The 20,007-nt window shown below is 34.3% G+C and overlaps 1 protein-coding gene and 1 long non-coding RNA gene across 2 annotated transcripts; both read right to left on the reverse strand.

Moving 5' to 3' along the window:
- Positions 1-4,270: 4,270 nt before the first annotated feature.
- On the reverse strand, positions 4,271-6,756 carry LOC138137403 (uncharacterized). Its single transcript, XR_011161719.1, has 6 exons — positions 6,530-6,756; positions 6,340-6,480; positions 6,163-6,291; positions 5,196-6,111; positions 5,004-5,139; positions 4,271-4,500 (listed from the first exon to the last, which is right to left on the reverse strand). It is a non-coding gene; the product is annotated as an uncharacterized lncRNA (long non-coding RNA).
- A 541-nt stretch (positions 6,757-7,297) lies between these two features.
- LOC138137305 (uncharacterized) lies at positions 7,298-14,557 on the reverse strand. Its single transcript, XM_069056616.1, has 16 exons — positions 14,345-14,557; positions 13,142-13,252; positions 12,792-13,083; positions 12,537-12,741; positions 12,285-12,466; positions 12,085-12,223; positions 11,936-12,034; positions 11,541-11,874; positions 11,349-11,485; positions 11,102-11,291; positions 10,978-11,045; positions 10,585-10,703; positions 9,729-10,535; positions 9,606-9,675; positions 8,637-8,833; positions 7,298-8,585 (listed from the first exon to the last, which is right to left on the reverse strand). Exons 8-12 carry the CDS (start codon positions 11,803-11,805, stop codon positions 10,692-10,694), a joined length of 672 nt encoding a protein of 223 aa, XP_068912717.1. The 5' UTR covers positions 11,806-11,874; positions 11,936-12,034; positions 12,085-12,223; positions 12,285-12,466; positions 12,537-12,741; positions 12,792-13,083; positions 13,142-13,252; positions 14,345-14,557; the 3' UTR covers positions 7,298-8,585; positions 8,637-8,833; positions 9,606-9,675; positions 9,729-10,535; positions 10,585-10,691.
- Between the last annotated feature and the right edge of the window lie 5,450 nt (positions 14,558-20,007).

The raw sequence follows: 20,007 nt of genomic DNA on the forward strand, positions 1-20,007 counted from the left end.
TGATTAATAAGCGATAGTGACATGCAGCTGACCAACATAATACGAATTTAGCAATGCTCAATCCAACGTGAACGGTGTTTACCTGCATGTCATTATTTACAAAACATAATTACAGAGCCAAAATATAGTTACTATAGTACTAACGATGGTAAAAAAAATACACGTAAGAAAATTACCCCATATCAATTTTTTGAATCAATTATAGAAAAAAGTACTAGAACTTGTCCGACAAATGTTTTACTACTCAAATAGTAGAAGTTGTATCATAAATGATTAGAGTCAGCCCGTTATAAGAGTAAAAAATATTGTAAAAAGAGTTTAATCATTATAAAAAGGGATATCCAGTATTCACTGTCTGTATTATCATGTTCACTTTCACTGAATTCGTCAGAGTCACCAGTATTTACGGTGAAACTTAATTCGTCGAATGCTTGATCAAACATATGTTCTTTTTGTAAGTATTCCGCAACAATCTTGTCAACATGTTCGCAAATTTTTGACCTGCCTTCAGCAGTAATAGCTTCGAATCTTTTCTTGGTCAATTTCTCTACTTCCTTTGCCTTAAAACTTACATTTCGAGTTGCCACCCAATTTTTTACTAAGGTCCATATTTTTTCAATAGGATTTAGCTCCGAGTTATAGGGAGACAGCCGAAGAACACGATGTCCATGGCTTTCCAGTTCGGTGTTCAGCACGTATTCTCAATGTCTCGGTTTATTTTGCTTCATTAATTCGTATAATTCAGGCTTCGTTCTGTGTGAGTCGTGGGTAATATTCCGTCGTATCAACCAAGAAAAATCATTTCATTTTTTTTGGTAGCGGTTGTTGGGTCTATTGATTTTTACGTTACGATAGGATGCATTGTCTATAAGTAAAACACCTTGTCGAGGTAAATTTGGCAACAGCTTGGTTCTAACCCAGGTCATAAAATTAGTGATTCATTTCGTCGTGATAATCTCCCGACTTAGTACTTGTAATTTCAAAGAAAGATCAACCACTTCGTTTATTTTTATTGGAATTTACCTGAGCGAAACATTAGCAAAGCATTCGGGATGAAACCCGCATGAACCATTATCAGACGTTGTCCTTTGCCGATTGGCTTATTAAAATTAATTAATTAAATTATGAACCATCAGTCCATGTTTTTGCCGACCTGTGGCTAGAGTGAATATATTACTCGTCAGTGAAAATTAGTGGACGATTTTCATTAACATATTGCTGCAATTGTTTTAAATATATGATCCTTTGGTCTCGGGTTAAGAAGTTACAAGTTTAGGTTATACTTTGTACGAGCCTTTGAATAGCTCTTTAGGTTTGTCTCCTTGAAAAAATTACATCCTGTACATTTATTTTGGACGAAGAATAAATCCTTGTTTTCCATACAAACTTTTTATCGTTTTCTTATCGGAAAATATATGGTATGCTGTGCGATAACTCACTAATGTTTGACTAACTGTTTTTGCAATAAAATCATTGGGTATAAATATTAGTTGTTATTTCAATTAAATTCCCCTATTTCCATCCTACACGATACGCCAATGGATTCACGCGCAGGAAAAGGCCACGCCTCTTGATGACGTACATGTTCTTCTGAAATAATTCTACCTCTACGAATATTTTAGTTTGTGCACGTACTTTTTTAACAAATCATGGCATCCATGTTTGCAAATTTTTGTAAACTTTTCGATTACTCTAGTTTACAAATAATTATTTTTTTTATATACCTTTTATCAAAACCTTATTTTTATGTTTAGTTGTCTTCTATAAAACACAAATGATAGTCAAAATCTTTTTATCACCTCACAGTTTTTTGCTAAAAAAGATAATATTTCTGCTTCTCTGCACGAATACCTGCAATTTAAATTTCATTGTTTTAAGACATCTGGTATCAGAAAGTGTTCTAAATTGTACAAAATGACTAATAGTAGATCTGTAAGTTACCTTCTGATCATTTTTGTTGCATTTGTGGACAATTTATATTTGCAAAAAAAGGAAGACCTATATCAGAAGCACTGAAATCAGGATATCTGCATTAATTTGGTTTTGCAATAACAAATCAAGGGCAGAAATGGGTTTCACACGTTTTTTTGTAAAAGCTGCAGGATAACTCTAATACGATGGGTATCTGGAGAAAAAAAAAATCTTCGATTTGGAGTTCCAGTATTTTGGCGTGAGCCCGTGAATCACGAAAACAACTGTTATTTATGCATGACACGGATTTCAGGTATAAATTCCAAAAACAAACATAAAATTCCTTGTCCTGATGTTCTGTCTGTTACAAAGTCGATTCTACGTTCAGAAATCCTACCCCATCCTGTTTGTCTTTGAAAGAAAAAAATGCTTGGATATCCTTTAAAAATTTTGTCGAAGAATTTTTAAGAAATAAAAAAGATGACTAATATCGGGAAATTGTCCCTGAATTATTGCAAAATTATCAGCAGATGGGTGTAAATATGTCTCTTAAAATATATTTCCTTCACTCGCATTCGGACTTCTTTCCTGAAAACTTAGGTAACACGAGTGACGAGCAGGGCGAGCGGTTTCATCACGATGTGAAATTTTTTGGAGATCGGCACAAAGGCTTTTGAAATGAAAGTATGTTAAGGGATTACTGTTGGTCTGTTATAAGGAAAACTGATGCAGAATATTATAAGAAACAAAGTAAAATAGGTAATTTTTAATTTTCTTGATTTAGGAATTTCTCTTGTATTATTATTGTTAATGATTAAATAGTTCTTTAACCTGACGTGATAGAATTTTTTGAATATTTTTTCTGAACTCAGTGCCCCAAAATCTACAAGAAATTACAATTTTCAGCTAAGGTATATAAACCGTGTAAACCAGTGTTATTAGAGAAAATGTTAGTGATGCGTTAATTTCTGGGAGCAGTGTAGTTGCCATATTTATCCACAATCATTTTGAATCACCCAATAGCTTGGACAGACAGTTATGTTTTGAAAACTTCTGAAGTTTCAGGTTTTGCCGCTGAAATGGCTTGCAAACGCAAACATAGTAAATATAGTTCAATTATTTCGTGAAATTACATATTTAAAGATTTATAGTGCTATTCTCTAAAATTTCACTACATAATGTAAAAAGTTACAGTATGTAGCTAACAGAGCAATGTAAGAAACGTTCTTACAGAGATACATAAAATTCGTATTCTCTAAATACCTCTGTAAGCATTTGCCTTACAGAGCTATTTAATACATTTGAAAACTAGTGGAGCAAGCTTTTCCCAAGTGAACAATGCAAATTTTGTACCTTTCAAAAATGGAAAGTGTCAAAATGAACAATTACAAAACGAAAAAGGTGTCAAAATACAATTTCCGAGCAGTACGAAGAATATTCGAACTTAATGGAAACGGATGATATTTTTCGTTCTGGCGAAACATTTCCTCAAATTACATTTGGAAGTTGTTCAGGCCTTTAGCCCTACCACTGGTGGGGGTTACCACCCCCCAATTCAAACTCAAACTAGTTGTTAGTTATAGACTATACTCTACGGCACTTGTAATCGAGAAATAAACGAGAAGCATCCCGCAAAGAAGTATTTACTTTACTAATTTTAGAAGCGCAAAATGATATCGCAATAAATCTGGTCCTTTGAGATAACGCGAACAGAAGTCTTGATATAAGTTGTCCAAGAAATTAAATGCAATTGCAATTGGTACTGGTCCCGTTTTATCGCCAAAAGAATGGGCGTTGTTCATGTTTATCTTTGTGATAGTGAGTCGGTATAATCGATAGAACTAGGCAGAATTAACATGAAACCAAACGTCAAGATTACATGTACTGACATTTATGATGAATTATGAATTGATGACTTACAGAGGCTTTACAGTGCTTATGGTGACGATTTGTCTCACTATAAATTTATAGCGACTGTAAGCTATAGAATGTATGTTACAGAGACAATTTCCCTTACAGAATACCATTTTGTGTTACAGACTGTAGCTTATAAAGTTATAGAGTTACAGTGGGCGACTTTTGCTTAGAGAATAGCACCATTAGCCTCTGAAACCTTACGCCCTTGGTGCAAAGAAGCCGTCGATTTCATTAATATCATCGGAAATCGACTTATTGCGGAATCAGGCGATTCAAAATCAAGGAAATTTCTTTTCGAGGGGATTTCCCTTGCTATTCAACGTGAAAACGCTGCAAGCATTTGGGGCATTTTTCTAGATTTCGCATTATTATCGGAAATTTGTGTATTGTAAAACAAAAATGTTATGTACTTGGAATTTATTTATTTTTTAAATTACCTATTTTGAAACAAATACAGACATGGCTTTTTCTCTAATGAATGATACATTTTTATTGAGGACAATTATTGAAAAATTTTGCTGAATTGAGAAGAAAAAGAAAAAAGCAAAATTAAGTTATTAAGTAGTGTTTATTTACGAACATGTGTGCAAAAAATCTTGTCTAGATTACTTCGTATAATTGAGCCTCTTTTAAATAATTTTCCGTTGCTTCCAACAAGAATGTGAAGTCTCTCTGAAAGAAGGTAACAATCACTTTTAACAATTCTTACAAAATGAAAATAATTCGTAATTAACTCTCGAGCGATCATTTTCGAGTGTACTCCTACAAACTGTTTTTTTTTTTAAATGTGGCGTCGAACTTGGCGTTGGAGAGTCGATTGAGAACGCACCACTCGTGTAAAAGCGTAAGATTTAAACAGCTGATCCGAGACCCTTAACCCGTATTGTGTGTTCACAATCGACTCTTCAACGCCAACTTTGACGCTAAATTTTAAAAAACACCCGTTACTCCTAGGCCAGGTCGCATAAAGCTTAGTTAACATCGTGTCAGCTAACAACGCGTCAAGTCGGAAATACGCCCATTTAATTGGCTGAGTCAAATCCAATGTTAAATATCCCTCAATCAGATCGCTTGACATTGTGTTAACTTTAACAACGAACTTGACATCGCTTTATCCAACCGGGCCCTAGAGGATTAATAGAGTGCTAGGTTAATAGATCTTAAAAAATATTTACTTCACTGATTCCAAAGTCTTGACTCTGATTTCGAACCATTCTCACAGAAGTAGGAACATCACAAACTCCTTCGACTTCCATTTTTGTAATATTATACAGCATGGCGATGTACAAACCTGAATCTTTGATGCCCTTACTGAAACAAATACAATTGCCAAAAACGTTACGACAGTGTCAATCATATTTACTCACTGGCTCATCACCAAGATTGAATTCGCATTTTTTAAAATTGTGTTAGTTTCGTTACAAAACTTGACGAAATCTGGGACGTTTTCAGGGCGAGTAGCCACTGATGACCAGTTTTTCATGACGATTATTTCAATTATTTTCTGAAAATTAAAATTGATCAAAACATATTTAATAGAATACCAACGCAGTACAGTTTTGTCACCGATTGTTATTTGTACCGTTATCCAGTCGTAAGATTCGAATATTTTGGAATCTCGGTGTACGAGATTTATGTTTTTTGAAAGTGTAATTTGCAAGATGTTTCTGTCGGGCCACGTACGATTTGAAGGCATTTTATTCACTGATATTATAACGGAGATATTTTTATTTGCAACCAAATTCCAGAACTGGAAAAGAGTGTCAGGTGTTGGTTCTTTGGTTAGGTATCGTAAACTTTCCAGGAGATCTGAAACCATCAATGGTCACTACACCGAAACATGCAAATACATCGTCGTAGTCGAGAATGTATGGTGCAATAAAATGTAATTCTTTGCCAACTAAAATATAAGATAAATGACATTTTATGATTCGAGATTTTGGAATTATTGTGCTACCAGATTTGTTGCCTGTTTCGTACTTTATGGTATCAAGCCATTGTGTTTCTTGAATATATTTGAAGTACTTGCGGGTTTGTTGTTCACTGAATAATATGGGTGTACTTGCCCGAAACGAATCACATTTGAAATTGCTGTCAATTTTAAGACAATTTTCAAAAATGACGAAATGAGCTAACAGGTAATAGTTGATGTTGTTGATTAGATTTTGGTCACATTTGGCCAATCTATGACTGGTTCTGAAAATATCGACTGTACCATCTCGATTGGCAGTTCTTAAACAAATGTCGCACAGCAAAGCGAAACCAGTTCCTTCCAGACCCGTGCTGTAAGAACATCGAGAAGTAAAAGATTACGAAAATTTTGATCAAAATTACCTGCACTGAACCAAGATGGGAGATTTGGAATTCAAAGGAATTTTAGACGTTGTTTGGAAAAAGTGCATCAAAGATAAAGAAGAAAAAAGAGTAGAAGTGTTCGACCACGAACAATCAATACAAAACGATCTGAAATAAAAGTGTAAAATTGTACGTTTAAAATAAGGATTGACCCACATGTCGCGATGTCTTCTTGGAGGTAAGAATAAACTTTAGGCATTCGTAATTGGAGAAAGAATCGCAAGAAATGAAGGTGAGGGAAAATTTGTGAGGTCGTAAGTCTTCTTCTTTTACGTGCCAGTAGTTCTCAGCAGTTTCCTATAAATATTAAGCGTGAAGAATTTGACTTAGCAGTATGGATAATCACCTGATTGTCTTCGCAAGGGTTATCAAGAAGAATGATATGTTTGATATTTTCTTTCCAGATCAGTTTCCAGAATAAAGCAAATTTATCTGGTTCGGGTACGTTGGCAGACAGATGGGATTTCATCACGTGCTGGCCCTATGCATTAAAATCAGAAAATCTTCAGATGACTCTAAACACAATTTCTTACGTCGATATATTCTGTGTCTAAGTAGTCTATCAAAATATCATCAATTATGGTTTCGTAGATCATATCTGTATTGAGAATTTCCTAAAAATGTAATAAATTCAATTGCTCTCAGCATTGTTGAAAAAGCTCTGTGACAAGGTTTCTGTACAGAAATTAATTTTCAGACAGATTAAACATTTACCTTATGTTGACGTACGAGTTCACCATTTCTGAGCGAATTTTTAACATAATCGGGATACTTGGTTATTTTGACGGGTTTCGAATAAGTTTCAGTCTTTCGTTCGCAATTCTCCCTATTGCTTGACTTCTACAAAAATAAATTGCAGACACTTTTGCTCAAATTGAAGAATTCGTAACTTACGGACTTGGCTATAAATGTTCTAAATGCAATTGTGATGGGAATAATAAGTAACAGCGACAATAGACCCAGTATGCTTAAATCTTTTTTGTAATATCTAGTTGTTAAAGGTGGCTTTCCGGACTGTTTGTCACCATGTAAACAACCTCATAACGGCCGGAGTCCGTTATAGGTGTCCGTTATGAGCGGGAGCGGCCGTTATGAATGACTAAATAACTATAGCAACGTAGATCTAAACTTTATTTTTCAACTTTTTTACAATTGGTACAATAATTAATGTTTAATGTTATGGGACACACCTTGAATTAATCGAAATCCGTATGCCACTAGCAGATGTAGACGAGATCGAAGATGATGCTTCAGAATTTTAACACCAACACAAGCGCGATTTTGCAGGGAATAACGATGACTTCACTTGCTCTGCGGCCATCCGGACATCGGGAATATCTTGATCGCGATTTTTTATTCATTTCAGTCGTTTATTTTCAACGGAAAGTTAAGTGTTGAACAAATCTGACAAACAGCAGTAAATGGAGACAAGATCGAAGATGATGCTTCACTAACACAAGCGCGATTTTGCAGGCAATAACGATGACCTCACTTCCGGACATCGGGAATATCTTGATTGCGATTTTTTATTGATTTCATTCACTTATTTTCAACGGAAAGTTAAGCGTTGAACAAACCTGACAAACAACATTGAAACAATTTTTTTCACAAACAACGGTTGACATGACGACGTCCTCCGCACACTTATTAATCATTTGGTTTTTTCGATGGCGTTGAAAAAAATGTATTTCAAAAAGATAATTTTGAACGAATCGTAGAGATATTACAAAAACTATTGTACAATACACGTCCGTTAGGGCCTTTACAGCCTCGCCAGTATTATTCGACTCACTCTGCGAGCTCGTCTCACAAAATCTCTGGCTCGGCAGTAAAGGCTATCCTAACGGACTTCTACTGTAAAATACTATTAATATGTAAATGGATTGGCCCAAAGTGAGAACTTGATAAGAGTACAGCTTGTAGCTACTTTTATTCATATAAGTGTTGGTTAATAAGATTGTGACGTTGTAAGTGGTTGCTGGTTTTAAAGATAAACTCGAGCTCTTATTACAATCACTTATCGGATAATTATCCTGGCCGATTTTAAAGTGCAGAAAACTTTTTAGTTGGCATCGGTATAAAATCCTGAATTTGGATAAGTTTACGTGGTGATTCTCTTGTAATAGCGTTAACGGTTTTACGTTGCCATGGTTGTTGAAGTTTTCATCCAATGAAAATAAAAATAATTCATATTTATTTGTATCATCTGTGTTGGTACTTTTGATCGGTGAGATCTCTATGTTTATTGCATTATTTAAAGTGGAAATTTTTGGTTCAGTGCTGAACAAAGGCAGAGCAGGAGGGCTAATGTCAGTCGTAACTAATTCTTCGCCATTGTAACCATTAAATGCTCTGATTTTAATTCTGAGACGAGTCGATTTTGCTAAACGTTTTTCTCCTATCTGTAAAGTAATTAATAAAAGCAAGGTGAATAACAAAACGATTCGACTTACTTTATATTGGTAGAAAGACTTGTAATTTGTAACAGGAAAGCTGTCACTAATATTTTTTTTTGTACAATTAGAAAAAAGAACTGAGATATTAAAAAAAGTAATTAGTCCACTGGTTTCAGTGGGATGATCCCATGTTAGTTCAAGATCGTTTTGAAGATTCCAGTGGATGATAAGTTTATTTGGCTTTTTGGATGGTTCTAAAATTGGGAATGAAATAAAAATAGTTTTAAACTTAATAAATAGTTAGTGACTAGAAGTTCTCCTTATTGAATAACACAATTCTATTTTTTCAAGTACTATCTAAATAGTTATTTTTCTAATTCAGTTGCGAAAAGTAACCATTGTGATATGTCATTTTAGTTTTCAAACGTGCTTCATTTAATAACTAGTCAAAAAAGTGACATTATATAATCACTAGTGTTAAAAAGTGACATTAGTATTATTATCCCGGAAAATTATTGAAATAGCAGATTTAAACGGGATTTTAATTAGAATGTGTGCTTTTAGTAACTAAATTAGAAAAAATCTTGTATGAAACACGTAGCATAAAAAGACGCTCATTTTGCAACTCGTTGCATAAATAGCTATTGTACAACTAGTTATGAAAGTCATACTTTTTTTCACGAATTTGCAGATTGATTAACGAGAGCGTAGCCCGAGTTAATCAAGCAAATGAGTGAAAAAAAAGACTTTCATAATGTGTTGTACACACAATTTTTTTGCATATCGATGTAATTTGAGAAATTTGGTCTAAAAGGATTTAAGAAAAATTGCAACAAAAAAATAGGTATGCTTTGACAATCATCTCCAAGGAGGTGGAATAAAATGATGCAAAAAAGTACTACTTTCACTACGATTTTTCCTGTAAAAAAGTGCCACTTGCACTACGATTTTGGTGTATCATTACGATATGCAAAAAAAAATTGTATTCTATTCAAGTGCTATCTAAAAAAATATTGTATACTGCACCGATTTTAGTGGTTCCTTCAACTGCAGATACCTGACCAAACCATTTTAGATTTTCATTTTTAGCTTGCACCTAGAACGGCAATTTTTTTATTATAGCAACAAGATTTGTAATACAAATCTCACTTCTATGGAATAGTCCTTTCTTTTTTCCAACTGACTTAGCGTAATGCATTGATATTTTGGCCAAAGTGTGCAAGGTAAATATTTTATAGTTCTCATTTCCTCTTTATTATAATTATTATGTACTTCTTTATAAGTAACTTTGTAAAGGTCCAACTTCCCCGTCGGAGGATACGGTGGCTTCCATCGAATTGATATGGAGCTCTCATTTTTTGAAAAAATCGTTAGATCATTTACGACATACGGAGGTTCTGATAAGGTTTGAAATGATTTTGATCTCACAGTTTTTGCACAAATGTTGTTTCGACAAAATTTTATGTTCAAATTATAATTCGAATAAGAACTAAGATGAGATAAACAGAATTTGTTTTCAAAATCATATTCTGTCTCTTGCTCAACAGGATTTTTACACCATTCATTGGAACAGCTCTTTTTGATCCTAATTTGTAACGGACCTCTAATACTGCTACAGTCCGTCGAAAAATAATGCAGTGATACAGAGCGAGCCTCGATTTTCCAGCTTAATTCAGGAATTTCATCATCAGATATTGTATCTGTAAAACAGTGCATTTATTGAATAGTTTAAAAATTATTAACTCCATCGACGTGACGCAAATGTGTGTGGAGTTAGGGTCACTGGAGGTCCTCCAATGTTTCTGTTCCAAGCTGAGACCGAAAATAAATATTCCGCATACGGAACTAAATTAGATACTGTGATATCAGTCTCTTTCCCGCTTATATGTTTTATTGGAAATGTTTTATTGGAAATGTTTTATCATTTGAAGTCTTACAGCTTTTATGCGACACAAGCTGAAATTAATTATTTTCAATTAATAATCCAAACTTTTTTGATAAGTACCTGGTAAGTAACAACATATTTTACAAATTGACCGTTGAAACTTTCAGGTGATTGCCATTTTAAACGAACACTCGAATCTCATATGTTCAATATTATAAGATCTCGTATTACACCTGGAACTGCATAAAAAATTAATGTCATTAGAATTAATGTTGCATTTGCCTCCTTCAGTTGTCTGTACAGGTGTGTTAAGTATTGTTTTATTTTGTTGGACAATAATTGTGTAATCATTAAAACAAAAAGTATCATCTTCTAATCGAAGTGGAAATATTCTATTTTGTTGTTGGATGTTGGATTTCATCGGTTTCAGATGAAATGACTCTTTTGTGTCAATTAAACTGATGGTGAAATTACAAAATTGAGTAATAATCTTAAACATAAAGCATCATTTACCTTGGAGTTGAACGTTACTCTTATGCTGGTATTGTACGTACTCGATATAAAATCGTGGTCTGTGATCTCTTCAAAAAAAACTTTTCATTTAGTAAAATACTTCAGAAATAATTTTATACAGTACCGTAACATTTGGTTGTAAACGCGGCGTGGGGTAAATTCTCGTCGATAATAGGTTTTTTATCAATTGTGGTGATAACGCTTCTCACAATGTATTCCGTATTCGGCTCTAAATGTTGAAGTATAATAATTGCAGACTTATTGAAAGGATTGCGTTGATCGGAAGCCATCCACTCACTATTTTCTCTAGCTTTCTACAAAAACAAATAAAATCTTTAAAATGTAAGAAACAGAGAAAACAAACATCCGACTCTGTACTCTACGTAATAAACATCAGGTGGGTCTTTGTAGTTCTTATTGGCCAATTCGAAATTTTTTACTTTCACTGTAGCTTCACTGTATTCGATATCACTCATTACAGGAGGTTCACTGAAAACTGGGACCGGTGCTGTTTACGGGATAAAATGTAGATGCGATACTTAAGTAAAAAGTGGTTGACGTACGTATGTCACATTTAGCACCAACGTAGTTATCGGAACACGAATCACATTTGCCGCTGACGAGATCACAGGAGTGTTTGGAACAATGCCCGCACCTTTTTTTACAATTAATGCCATTGAATCCTGAATCACAACCTAAAAAATAATTTAACGTAAGTTGAGAGACCGTATTCACTTCTACTAGAGACACAAGTGGGATCTTTCCATCCAGCGGAACACGAACAATTGATTTGTGTTCCATCTTTTTCGCAAACTTTGAGCTGACCATAGGTTTTATCCAGAAATAATGAACAAGGAACGCAATTTCTGGTGATCGTGTCGTCAAAACAATTATTTTCTAAAATCGTTAAGACAGAAAATTCGATTAATAATACGTTTTTATAAATTGTTCGACTGACCGGTTGGTTTCGCGTCACCGTCTAATGAAATAACATCGTCGTCTTCGTTAGAAATAAGTTGACATTTTAATTTTCGCGTTGATTTGATCATGCGATGCTCTGAAAATAATCTGCTTTTTAATTTTCACACGTTTTATTAGTTGTTTTACCGGTATTATGACATTCCCTAATATTTGGATCGATATACCAAAATAAATCCTTTTCGTTATTAGCTATTGTAGAAATTAAGAGAACCGCTGATTTGGGCTTCACGTTATCCACAAACAGCTTAATTTCTGTCCACTTGTCCTTATTGAAGAAATTGTTACAATATTTAAATATCTTAACTAAACCCGTTGTTGTTACCTACCTGAGGTGAGTATGTTTCTTCTTTTAAAACATGTCTTTCATTACTTTCCTCGCTTAGTGTTAATGTTATCTTACAATTGGAACACATTTTTACGAACAATGACAGACAGACAACTCCATTTTTCGGTTGTGTGACTACTGTTGTACTGTATTTAGTATTTTGATTGGTATAGAAATATGGAACTAAATATTAAACTTGATGTTAACTAATTCTGTGTTGCCGTTTTATCACGTTGTATTAATTTTTATTTACCTCTGTGAATTTTCCAAAGACCAGCGACGGTACCTTTACTATGAATCATCATGTGAGTTACGTTGTAAACGTCTTCACTATCACCATATTCTATTATAGCGTCTTTATTACTTAGTCGTCTGAAAGACAGTGTATTATCTGTTTTCGACAGTTCGAAATGACGCCATTCCTTATTAGTTAAGTACCTACTGTCACTGTTGTAATGCTGAAAATCTAGTGTAGTATGATTGTCACATATAATTTTCATGGAGATACCATTATTGTTTGGATCGGCATTTCGCAAGATTTGTGTACTTCTATATTGCTACGAAGGGATATGGTCTCACGTGCACAATTTCGTAGTATTGTTTTAGATCCTCCAAATCCCATCAGTAGAAACCAATAACAATTTGACTGTTCTACTTTATCTCCATCGCAAAGAAAAATATGGGCTTCTATTGAAATACGAATCGATAATAGGATTTGGAATTTTTTTAAAATTTATTCTCCACAATGTAAAACTGCAACGTACCATTCTCGTCTTCGACTGTTTCGTATATGGGTATTGCTATGTATTGAAAATAAAAATATTAATGGAAGTGAAATAAGAAATTAAAGTCAGTTACTCTCCCATCGTCGATCCAAAATTCATTCATTATTTCTGTTCACATAAGTCCAATTAGAATCACCTTTAATACCCAATCGGAACAAAGGTGAATATGGAATAAATTGTGAAACTAAAATAAATGAACCACTGGAGTTATGATTTAATAGTAAAATGCAACAAGATTTACAAACGGCATTTTAGACACGAGTTTGATTAGGCACGAGCGGAGCGAGTGTTTAATAAATGAGTGTTTAGAGAAGTTTATAAACGCGTTAGGCGTTACATACTATACTTTTTCTACGAACAAATGAACAATGCAAATATAACACGTAACTTCTTTATTCAACGTTAATTTAAACATAAAATTCGAATCTCATAATCATAAAGGTCATTTGACAAGAATGGCAACTAACTTCATTTTGAGATTTTTGCTATTAAAAAAACCAGAGCGTGATTAAAAAGCCCGTTGCTAACTTCACCTCGTGACTAAAACGCACAAAGCCACAGCTTGTCAAGGTGTATTTAAAATATCATTTAGCGTCATGGAAACATGCGATAATGGTGTTTTAAACATAGGAGCAGAAAATAGTAGTTTATTTGACGAGTTCTTGTGTAGGTAAATTGGGTTTTGTTGGCACGAGTGCACCAGTTTAAAACGCGACTGAAATGAGCGTTTTAAAGCCCCACGAGTGCCAAAAAAACCCAATTGACACACGAACAAGTTGAATACAATGTTTTTTTGTTCGAGGAGCCCCTTAAAGGCTCAAAATCGCTTAAAATCTTTAAAATTTGCTTGACGTTTCGTTTTGACAATTGGTGACATTTATCAAAATCCGAAAATTCTCAAATTCTGAGTGTCGAACAAAAAAAAAAAAAATTGAGGTAATTGTACAATACAGTACAATACAAAAAAAAAACGGGAAAAGGAAAATTTCCTAATGTAAATTTGGTTTTGTTCATTTGTCAATTAATTGTCGACTTGACAATACCTGTCAAATAATTTTTTAAAATGTCATAGAATTTTGACCATAATAACCTATCTCTCGTAAGAGAATGGAAAAATTGTAAAAATGTGTCAATTTTATTCTGACAGTTCCCGGTTTTTTGCAAGCAACTGTACATATTTTTTTTGTTAGTTATTTATTTAGTTAATATTCAGGTTGTAACCACTGTCAAATTGGAAAAACTCCCGTTCACATTAATTTTGACTATCGTTATTTACCCTTTTCAAAATCCTGTGTTTCTTCCTCATCAGCCAATCAACTTAAGGCATAAGTGCTGTTGGTAATGCAGTAATACTCATTTTTTTCCAAATTGTGAACAATAAAGAAACTGTTTTGGCAATTCGAACACACGACATGAATAACTAAAAGCAAGAAGAACACATTAACTCCGGTAGCTTCGAATTGCATGTTTCTGAATATTCTAACGCTTTCTAACTGACGCGAATTTCGCGAAATTTATAAAATCACAAACTATTTATTTGTGACAGCACTGTTACAATTGTGTTTACAAAAGTATCCACTGTTCAATTAAAAATTCATCAAGTAGGTAGCCTTTGAATGTCAACAAGTGACATTTTTGACTAAATTTATTTTATATGTAATGTGAATGTCAAGTTAATAAAAAAGTTAATAAAAAATTAGAGCAGGCTCTGGCTCTGGTAACATTGAATACAAAACCTCTTAATTTGACGAAAGTCACAGCGACGTGTAAACTGTAAATTTTAGGTTGGATGTGTTTTTTATGTTGAAAGCTTTAAATACACACCAAGACAATTTAAAAATAATTGTAATGTTGACTGAAAGTAGTCGATAAATTTTAAAACTCTACAATAAAAATTTCTCATCACATTTTCCAACATCATCAGAGTATTGTTCAATTTCATTACTTTATGTTGAATTGTTTGCTGTAGGGCGATAAAATTTGCGACAGGAGTTTGACTAACACAATTTTTTAGGTGAGGCCATACGAAAAAGTCACACGGTGTCAAATCACACGAGCGTAGAGGTCAAGGAATTTCTCCATTTCCACTAATTATGCGATCATGAAAACATTCGTTATTTTTATGAAAACCATCATGAGATAGAAAAAGCGAATGTTATTTACTTGTGAAAGCAGTTGATTTATCATAATTTCACAGGAAACGAAACGAAACAAAAAAAAAAGACGTTACACTTGCAAAACACAACTGACATCTGTCAAAGAAAGCATCATCCCTTTTTCGCTCTATCTTCTTTCATCAACAAGTTATAGCCAACTTGATGAACTTTTCATTTGAACACCCGTTATGAAAGCTATTTTAGGCGGCACGGTTATCATAGTAACCATGGAAATCTCGCCAACATAAATACCGTTCATGTTATTTTGGCACAATGGGAGGCCATGATTTACTTTTTTAATGTTGGACACGATGTTTGACTTCCGTCAATAAAGTGCCTGATATGCGGACCTATCAAAAAGAACATAAGATCCCGCGATGTCTAAATATTCTTCTATTGCGCACTAGTAAATTGACGCTATTCATAACTTCAAACTTAGAAAAACATTACCTAATTCAACAGACAGCTTTACCACTAAATTGAATGCAAAATTTCCATGACCTCCCATTATGCCAAAACAACGTGAATGCATTTTAAATCTATCTGAATAATTTTTATAACAAATAGAATAATAGTAGTTTATTTGACGAGTTGAATACGTTTTTTTGTTCGACGAGCCCCTTAAAGGCTCCAAATCGCTTAAAACCTTTAAAATTAGCTTGACGTTTCGTTTTGACAAGTTGTGGCATTTATCAAAATCCGTTCACATAGGAGAAAATTCTCAAATTCTGACAGTGTCGAACAAAAATAGCTATTTACGTTACAAGACCGGTAGTAACGTTTTTATGGATGAGCTAGTGAATTACAGGTCGAGCCCGATAGGGCGAGACTTGTAAACTAGCGAGGCCATAATGCGTCTACCGGTCGTGTGACGTACACGATTTTTTAGTATACTGAGACATTTATTTAAAAGAAAATAAATTTAAATAAAAAAATTGGCTTTGAAAAAGATTGCTATGCCTTGTTACTATGATAACAAACGATTCATCAAAATTCAGTCTGTCAAAGTTTTTCATGTGATTTCTTTCATTTGCGCTAACTTCCTTTAATAAAATAAATTCTCACAACCGAACCGAAGCAGAAGTCAAGTTTTCTTCCCAGACCACCTTTTGGAGAAGGTAGATAGTGCGCGATCAAACTTATTGCTCCAAAAATCATCGGGAAGATATTTCACAGAGTACAAGTTGTTCTACAATTATTGGAGAATACGAAATAAAGTTGTTTGGATTGATCAAAGGGTAATGCTTGTCTTTAGAAAACCATCTCAATGATGTAAGTAATTGTACATTTAATTTTTATATAAATAAAAACCAATAAATCTGACAAATTATTTGACATTTGCTACCGGCCGCGGTGGAAAGTAAAACGGACTAGACCATAAACATGTGTCTACCGGACTCGTCGTCAAGCAGGTAGACACTTACTACCAGCACAGTATACTAAAAATAATGTTTTGCGACACCATAGACTTAAGTTGTCATTATTTGACATTTTTCGGGATCTAAAATATGTCATTTTTTTATGATATGAAATGAAAAAAAAAAAAACAACTTTCTAAAAATAGTTGAGGCCAGCCGGCAAAACGGCGACGGCCACTTCTCTACCTGCTCTAAGACGAGAAGGTTGTTTTTTTTCATGCTCGTCTACTTCTGGACAAAGAACCTGATGCTCCGGGTAAACCGGCTGGATTACGAAACGGCTATCTTCTTCGACGGGGTGCATCTGCTACCCCGGCATTAAAACGGCATCGGTCAACAAATCTCGATACCGGCCCCGAAGATGGACTCGACAGTTCGACCGCTCCAGAGGACCGATGGTAACAATATAGTCCTCCAAAATAGCTAAGAGCTCATAAAATTTTAGGGGTTTAACGAGCCATTATAAAAATGTTAACTTATGTCAAATGATTTATTACGGGATTGACAAACCGCCCAAGTGAACAGCAGCAGGTAAAAGACCCTTTGAATTAGAAAGTTTTAAATCAACCTATCTATTAGCATTTAATAAATAAGTTTCAGTTTTGCAAAATGTATAATTTTAATTAAATTCATATACTCATAAATCGTTCAATTCATCATCACTGTCGTCTTCTTCATTAAGACGAATCTCTACGGGTAGTGTGAAATTTTGCGACGGGAGTCGGGTGCAAGAGGGTCTATGCAGTGGGCGGGTTCAACAACAGTAAATCACTGGATGTACACTAATAGTAAGAAGTACAAGCCAGACACAATTATTTTTTAAGATACATTTTGTTTCCTAGCTGGCTTAGCTTTTACAGTACGAAGTGATAATATTGGTTGGTCTTGACTAACTACCATATATTTTATTATGTACATACACAATACCTACATACATTATTACGTATAGAGTTCAAGGTACATTATCAAATTATACATTTTATTTTCTCCACTGAAAAAAATGAACTAACAAAAATCAATCAATCAGATTCAACCTGGCAAATAACATTTAAGTTCATTTAAGTAATATATAACAAGTGTTCAATTGAAATGTACATCAAGTTGGCTTTGACTTTATTTTTTAAAAGACAACAACATCGTAAATTAAGTTGGTCAGACAAAGATCAAAGCCAATTTGATGAACTTTTCAATTGAACACGTTTTATATCGGTCACAGCCTTTTTACCGACAGCCATTTCACCGACAGCCATTCTACCGACAGCCTTTTTACCGACAGGCCGTTTGACCGACAAGCTGTTTGACCGACAGGCCGTTTGACCGACAGCCTTTTGACCGACAAAAATTGCCGGCAGGCCGTTTGACCGACAAGCCGTTTGACCGACAGCCTTTTGACTGACAAAAATTGCCGACAGGCCGTTTGACCGACAGCTTATTGACCGACAAAAATTAAGATAATTTTTATAAAATATAAAAAACGCTTTAAACGAATACACAACACCAGTGACTTATATTGACACTAAGTCGTATTAAAACACTGCCATTTAATAATAAATTTAAATATATTTCGAATTATTTGTAAAATATATTTCGAATTATTTGTGAAATATATTTTTCAAATATAGGTATATACTTTAAATATTTATATGAAATGTTTAGAAATATCAAATTTATAACAATATCACAATTATAGATCACAATTATAATTACGGATTATACAGTTTGAAATTGAATATTGTGGGCCACACCTCGCAAATAATCAAGCACTGAATTATACGAATCTTTGTTGTTTACAATATTTTGGATTCTATCTTCTCGAGCCTTATCATTGTTACTGAGGCGAGACTCTGCCGGAATTCCACGGATAGATCTTTCGACTTCTATTTCCACGGTGTTTTGTTCTTTTTTGATTTCTTCAATAATTGTGTAAATGCCAACATGTGAATTTCCGACAAGCACTTCAAAACGTCGATGCCATGCTTCAACCTGTCATTAAAATGTTTGTTAAGATTTATATTAAACAAAATATATATGTACCTACCTTGTTTTGGGTTCGTGGAAGGCCAAGCTCCATGTTGTCCCAAACGGTCCACATTGCAGGTGGAAACATTGGCTCAAGACGAACATTACGTCGTCGTCGATTCAGTCGGCCTATTGCGTAGTTTTCTTCAAACCATGTGACCAGCTCAATTGCTTCTTGTGGAAATAACGCTTTAACTTGGTTAAAGGCGTTTTCCACTTCATGGTCAGGTAGAAAAGCAAGAGCAGAGAGATGTCGAACTGTTAAACTAAATGGTTCGTCAGTGCTGTATCGGACTTGCAAGCCTTCGATTTGTTGAAGCCTACGATAAATGGATTGTCCTAAATGGAAATGGCAAGCTTTGTTGCGCACTCCAGGAAATACATTTCTAATTGCATTCATGCTTCCGATTTCAAAATCGGTTAGGACAAAGTCAGGCTGCAAGTCTATCCGTTGCTCCCCTGCCAAAGAGTTTAATTCTTCAAACAGTTGTGTGTATAAATCAAGAGATTTTCTTGTCATCAGAGCATATGCAAGAGGAAGAATTCTTTAACAATCGACATTTCCAACAGGTGCGTGGATGGTGTACAACTGACGAAATAAATTTGGCGCAACTTTAAAAGTGCCATCCATTATCCAAAAAGCAGCATGCGACATTAGTTTCAAATTGTTGACGGTTACAAATAGAAGTATTTTGTCAGGTCCGTTATCAATTTGACGAACGAACAATTCACCACTAATCGAGTATTTGAAACTATCTGGCAAGATGAAGTCTTCCAATGTTTTGGGCTCAACTGGGGCGTCTTTCTTTTTTTTTTGCCGTTTAATTTGTTTCCTCTGTGCATTACTCGTTGGCAGAATTGCAGCAATATCCTGAGATACCTGTGATTTGGTAATCTGCATGATTATAGCAGGCTTGTCATTTGTCGTTTTAGCTGCTTCTTTCAGTTTGTTGCAAGCTTTGAGCAGAGAAACCCGTGATGCAATTGCTTCATGGGTGTGTTACCCAGATGTCCCAGTGAGAAAGTGCTGTCCATCAGTCAATTCTGTTTGTGCTGTGACCTTGCACTTGAATTTTCTTTTCTGATCACAATGCCAATAATGAACAATATTGTCTCGTGTTTTGTCCAAAGTGAAAAGAAAACCAGTGACAACGAGTTTGTCACCTCCTCGAGTCGACTTGACGGTTTCACATGGTTGATCTTGATTTCCAGACATGATATTTCAAATAGTAGTTGATTGGTCCTAATAAAATAAGCGTTAATTTAAATTGTCTTTTGTTTGAAAATAATTCCTAATTTTAAGAAGTTAAGCTCTGAATCGTAGTACACTTGTCACCAAAAAAAAG

Source organism: Tenebrio molitor, chromosome 8, assembly GCF_963966145.1.
Source record: "Tenebrio molitor chromosome 8, icTenMoli1.1, whole genome shotgun sequence".
Lineage (NCBI taxonomy): Eukaryota > Metazoa > Arthropoda > Insecta > Coleoptera > Tenebrionidae > Tenebrio > Tenebrio molitor.

Bases quoted from the DNA above. Each gene is read 5' to 3' on its own strand.
- LOC138137305 (XM_069056616.1), bottom strand. From the start codon at position 11,805: ATGGTCAGCTCAAAGTTTGCGAAAAAGATGGAACACAAATCAATTGTT. The intron at 11,292-11,348 runs GTCGGATGTTTG...TTGTTTTTGTAG, and splicing joins TTTATTACGTAGAGTACAGA to AAAGCTAGAGAAAATAGTGA. The intron at 11,046-11,101 runs GTACTGTATAAA...TTTTTTTTGAAG, and splicing joins GTTTACAACCAAATGTTACG to AGATCACAGACCACGATTTT.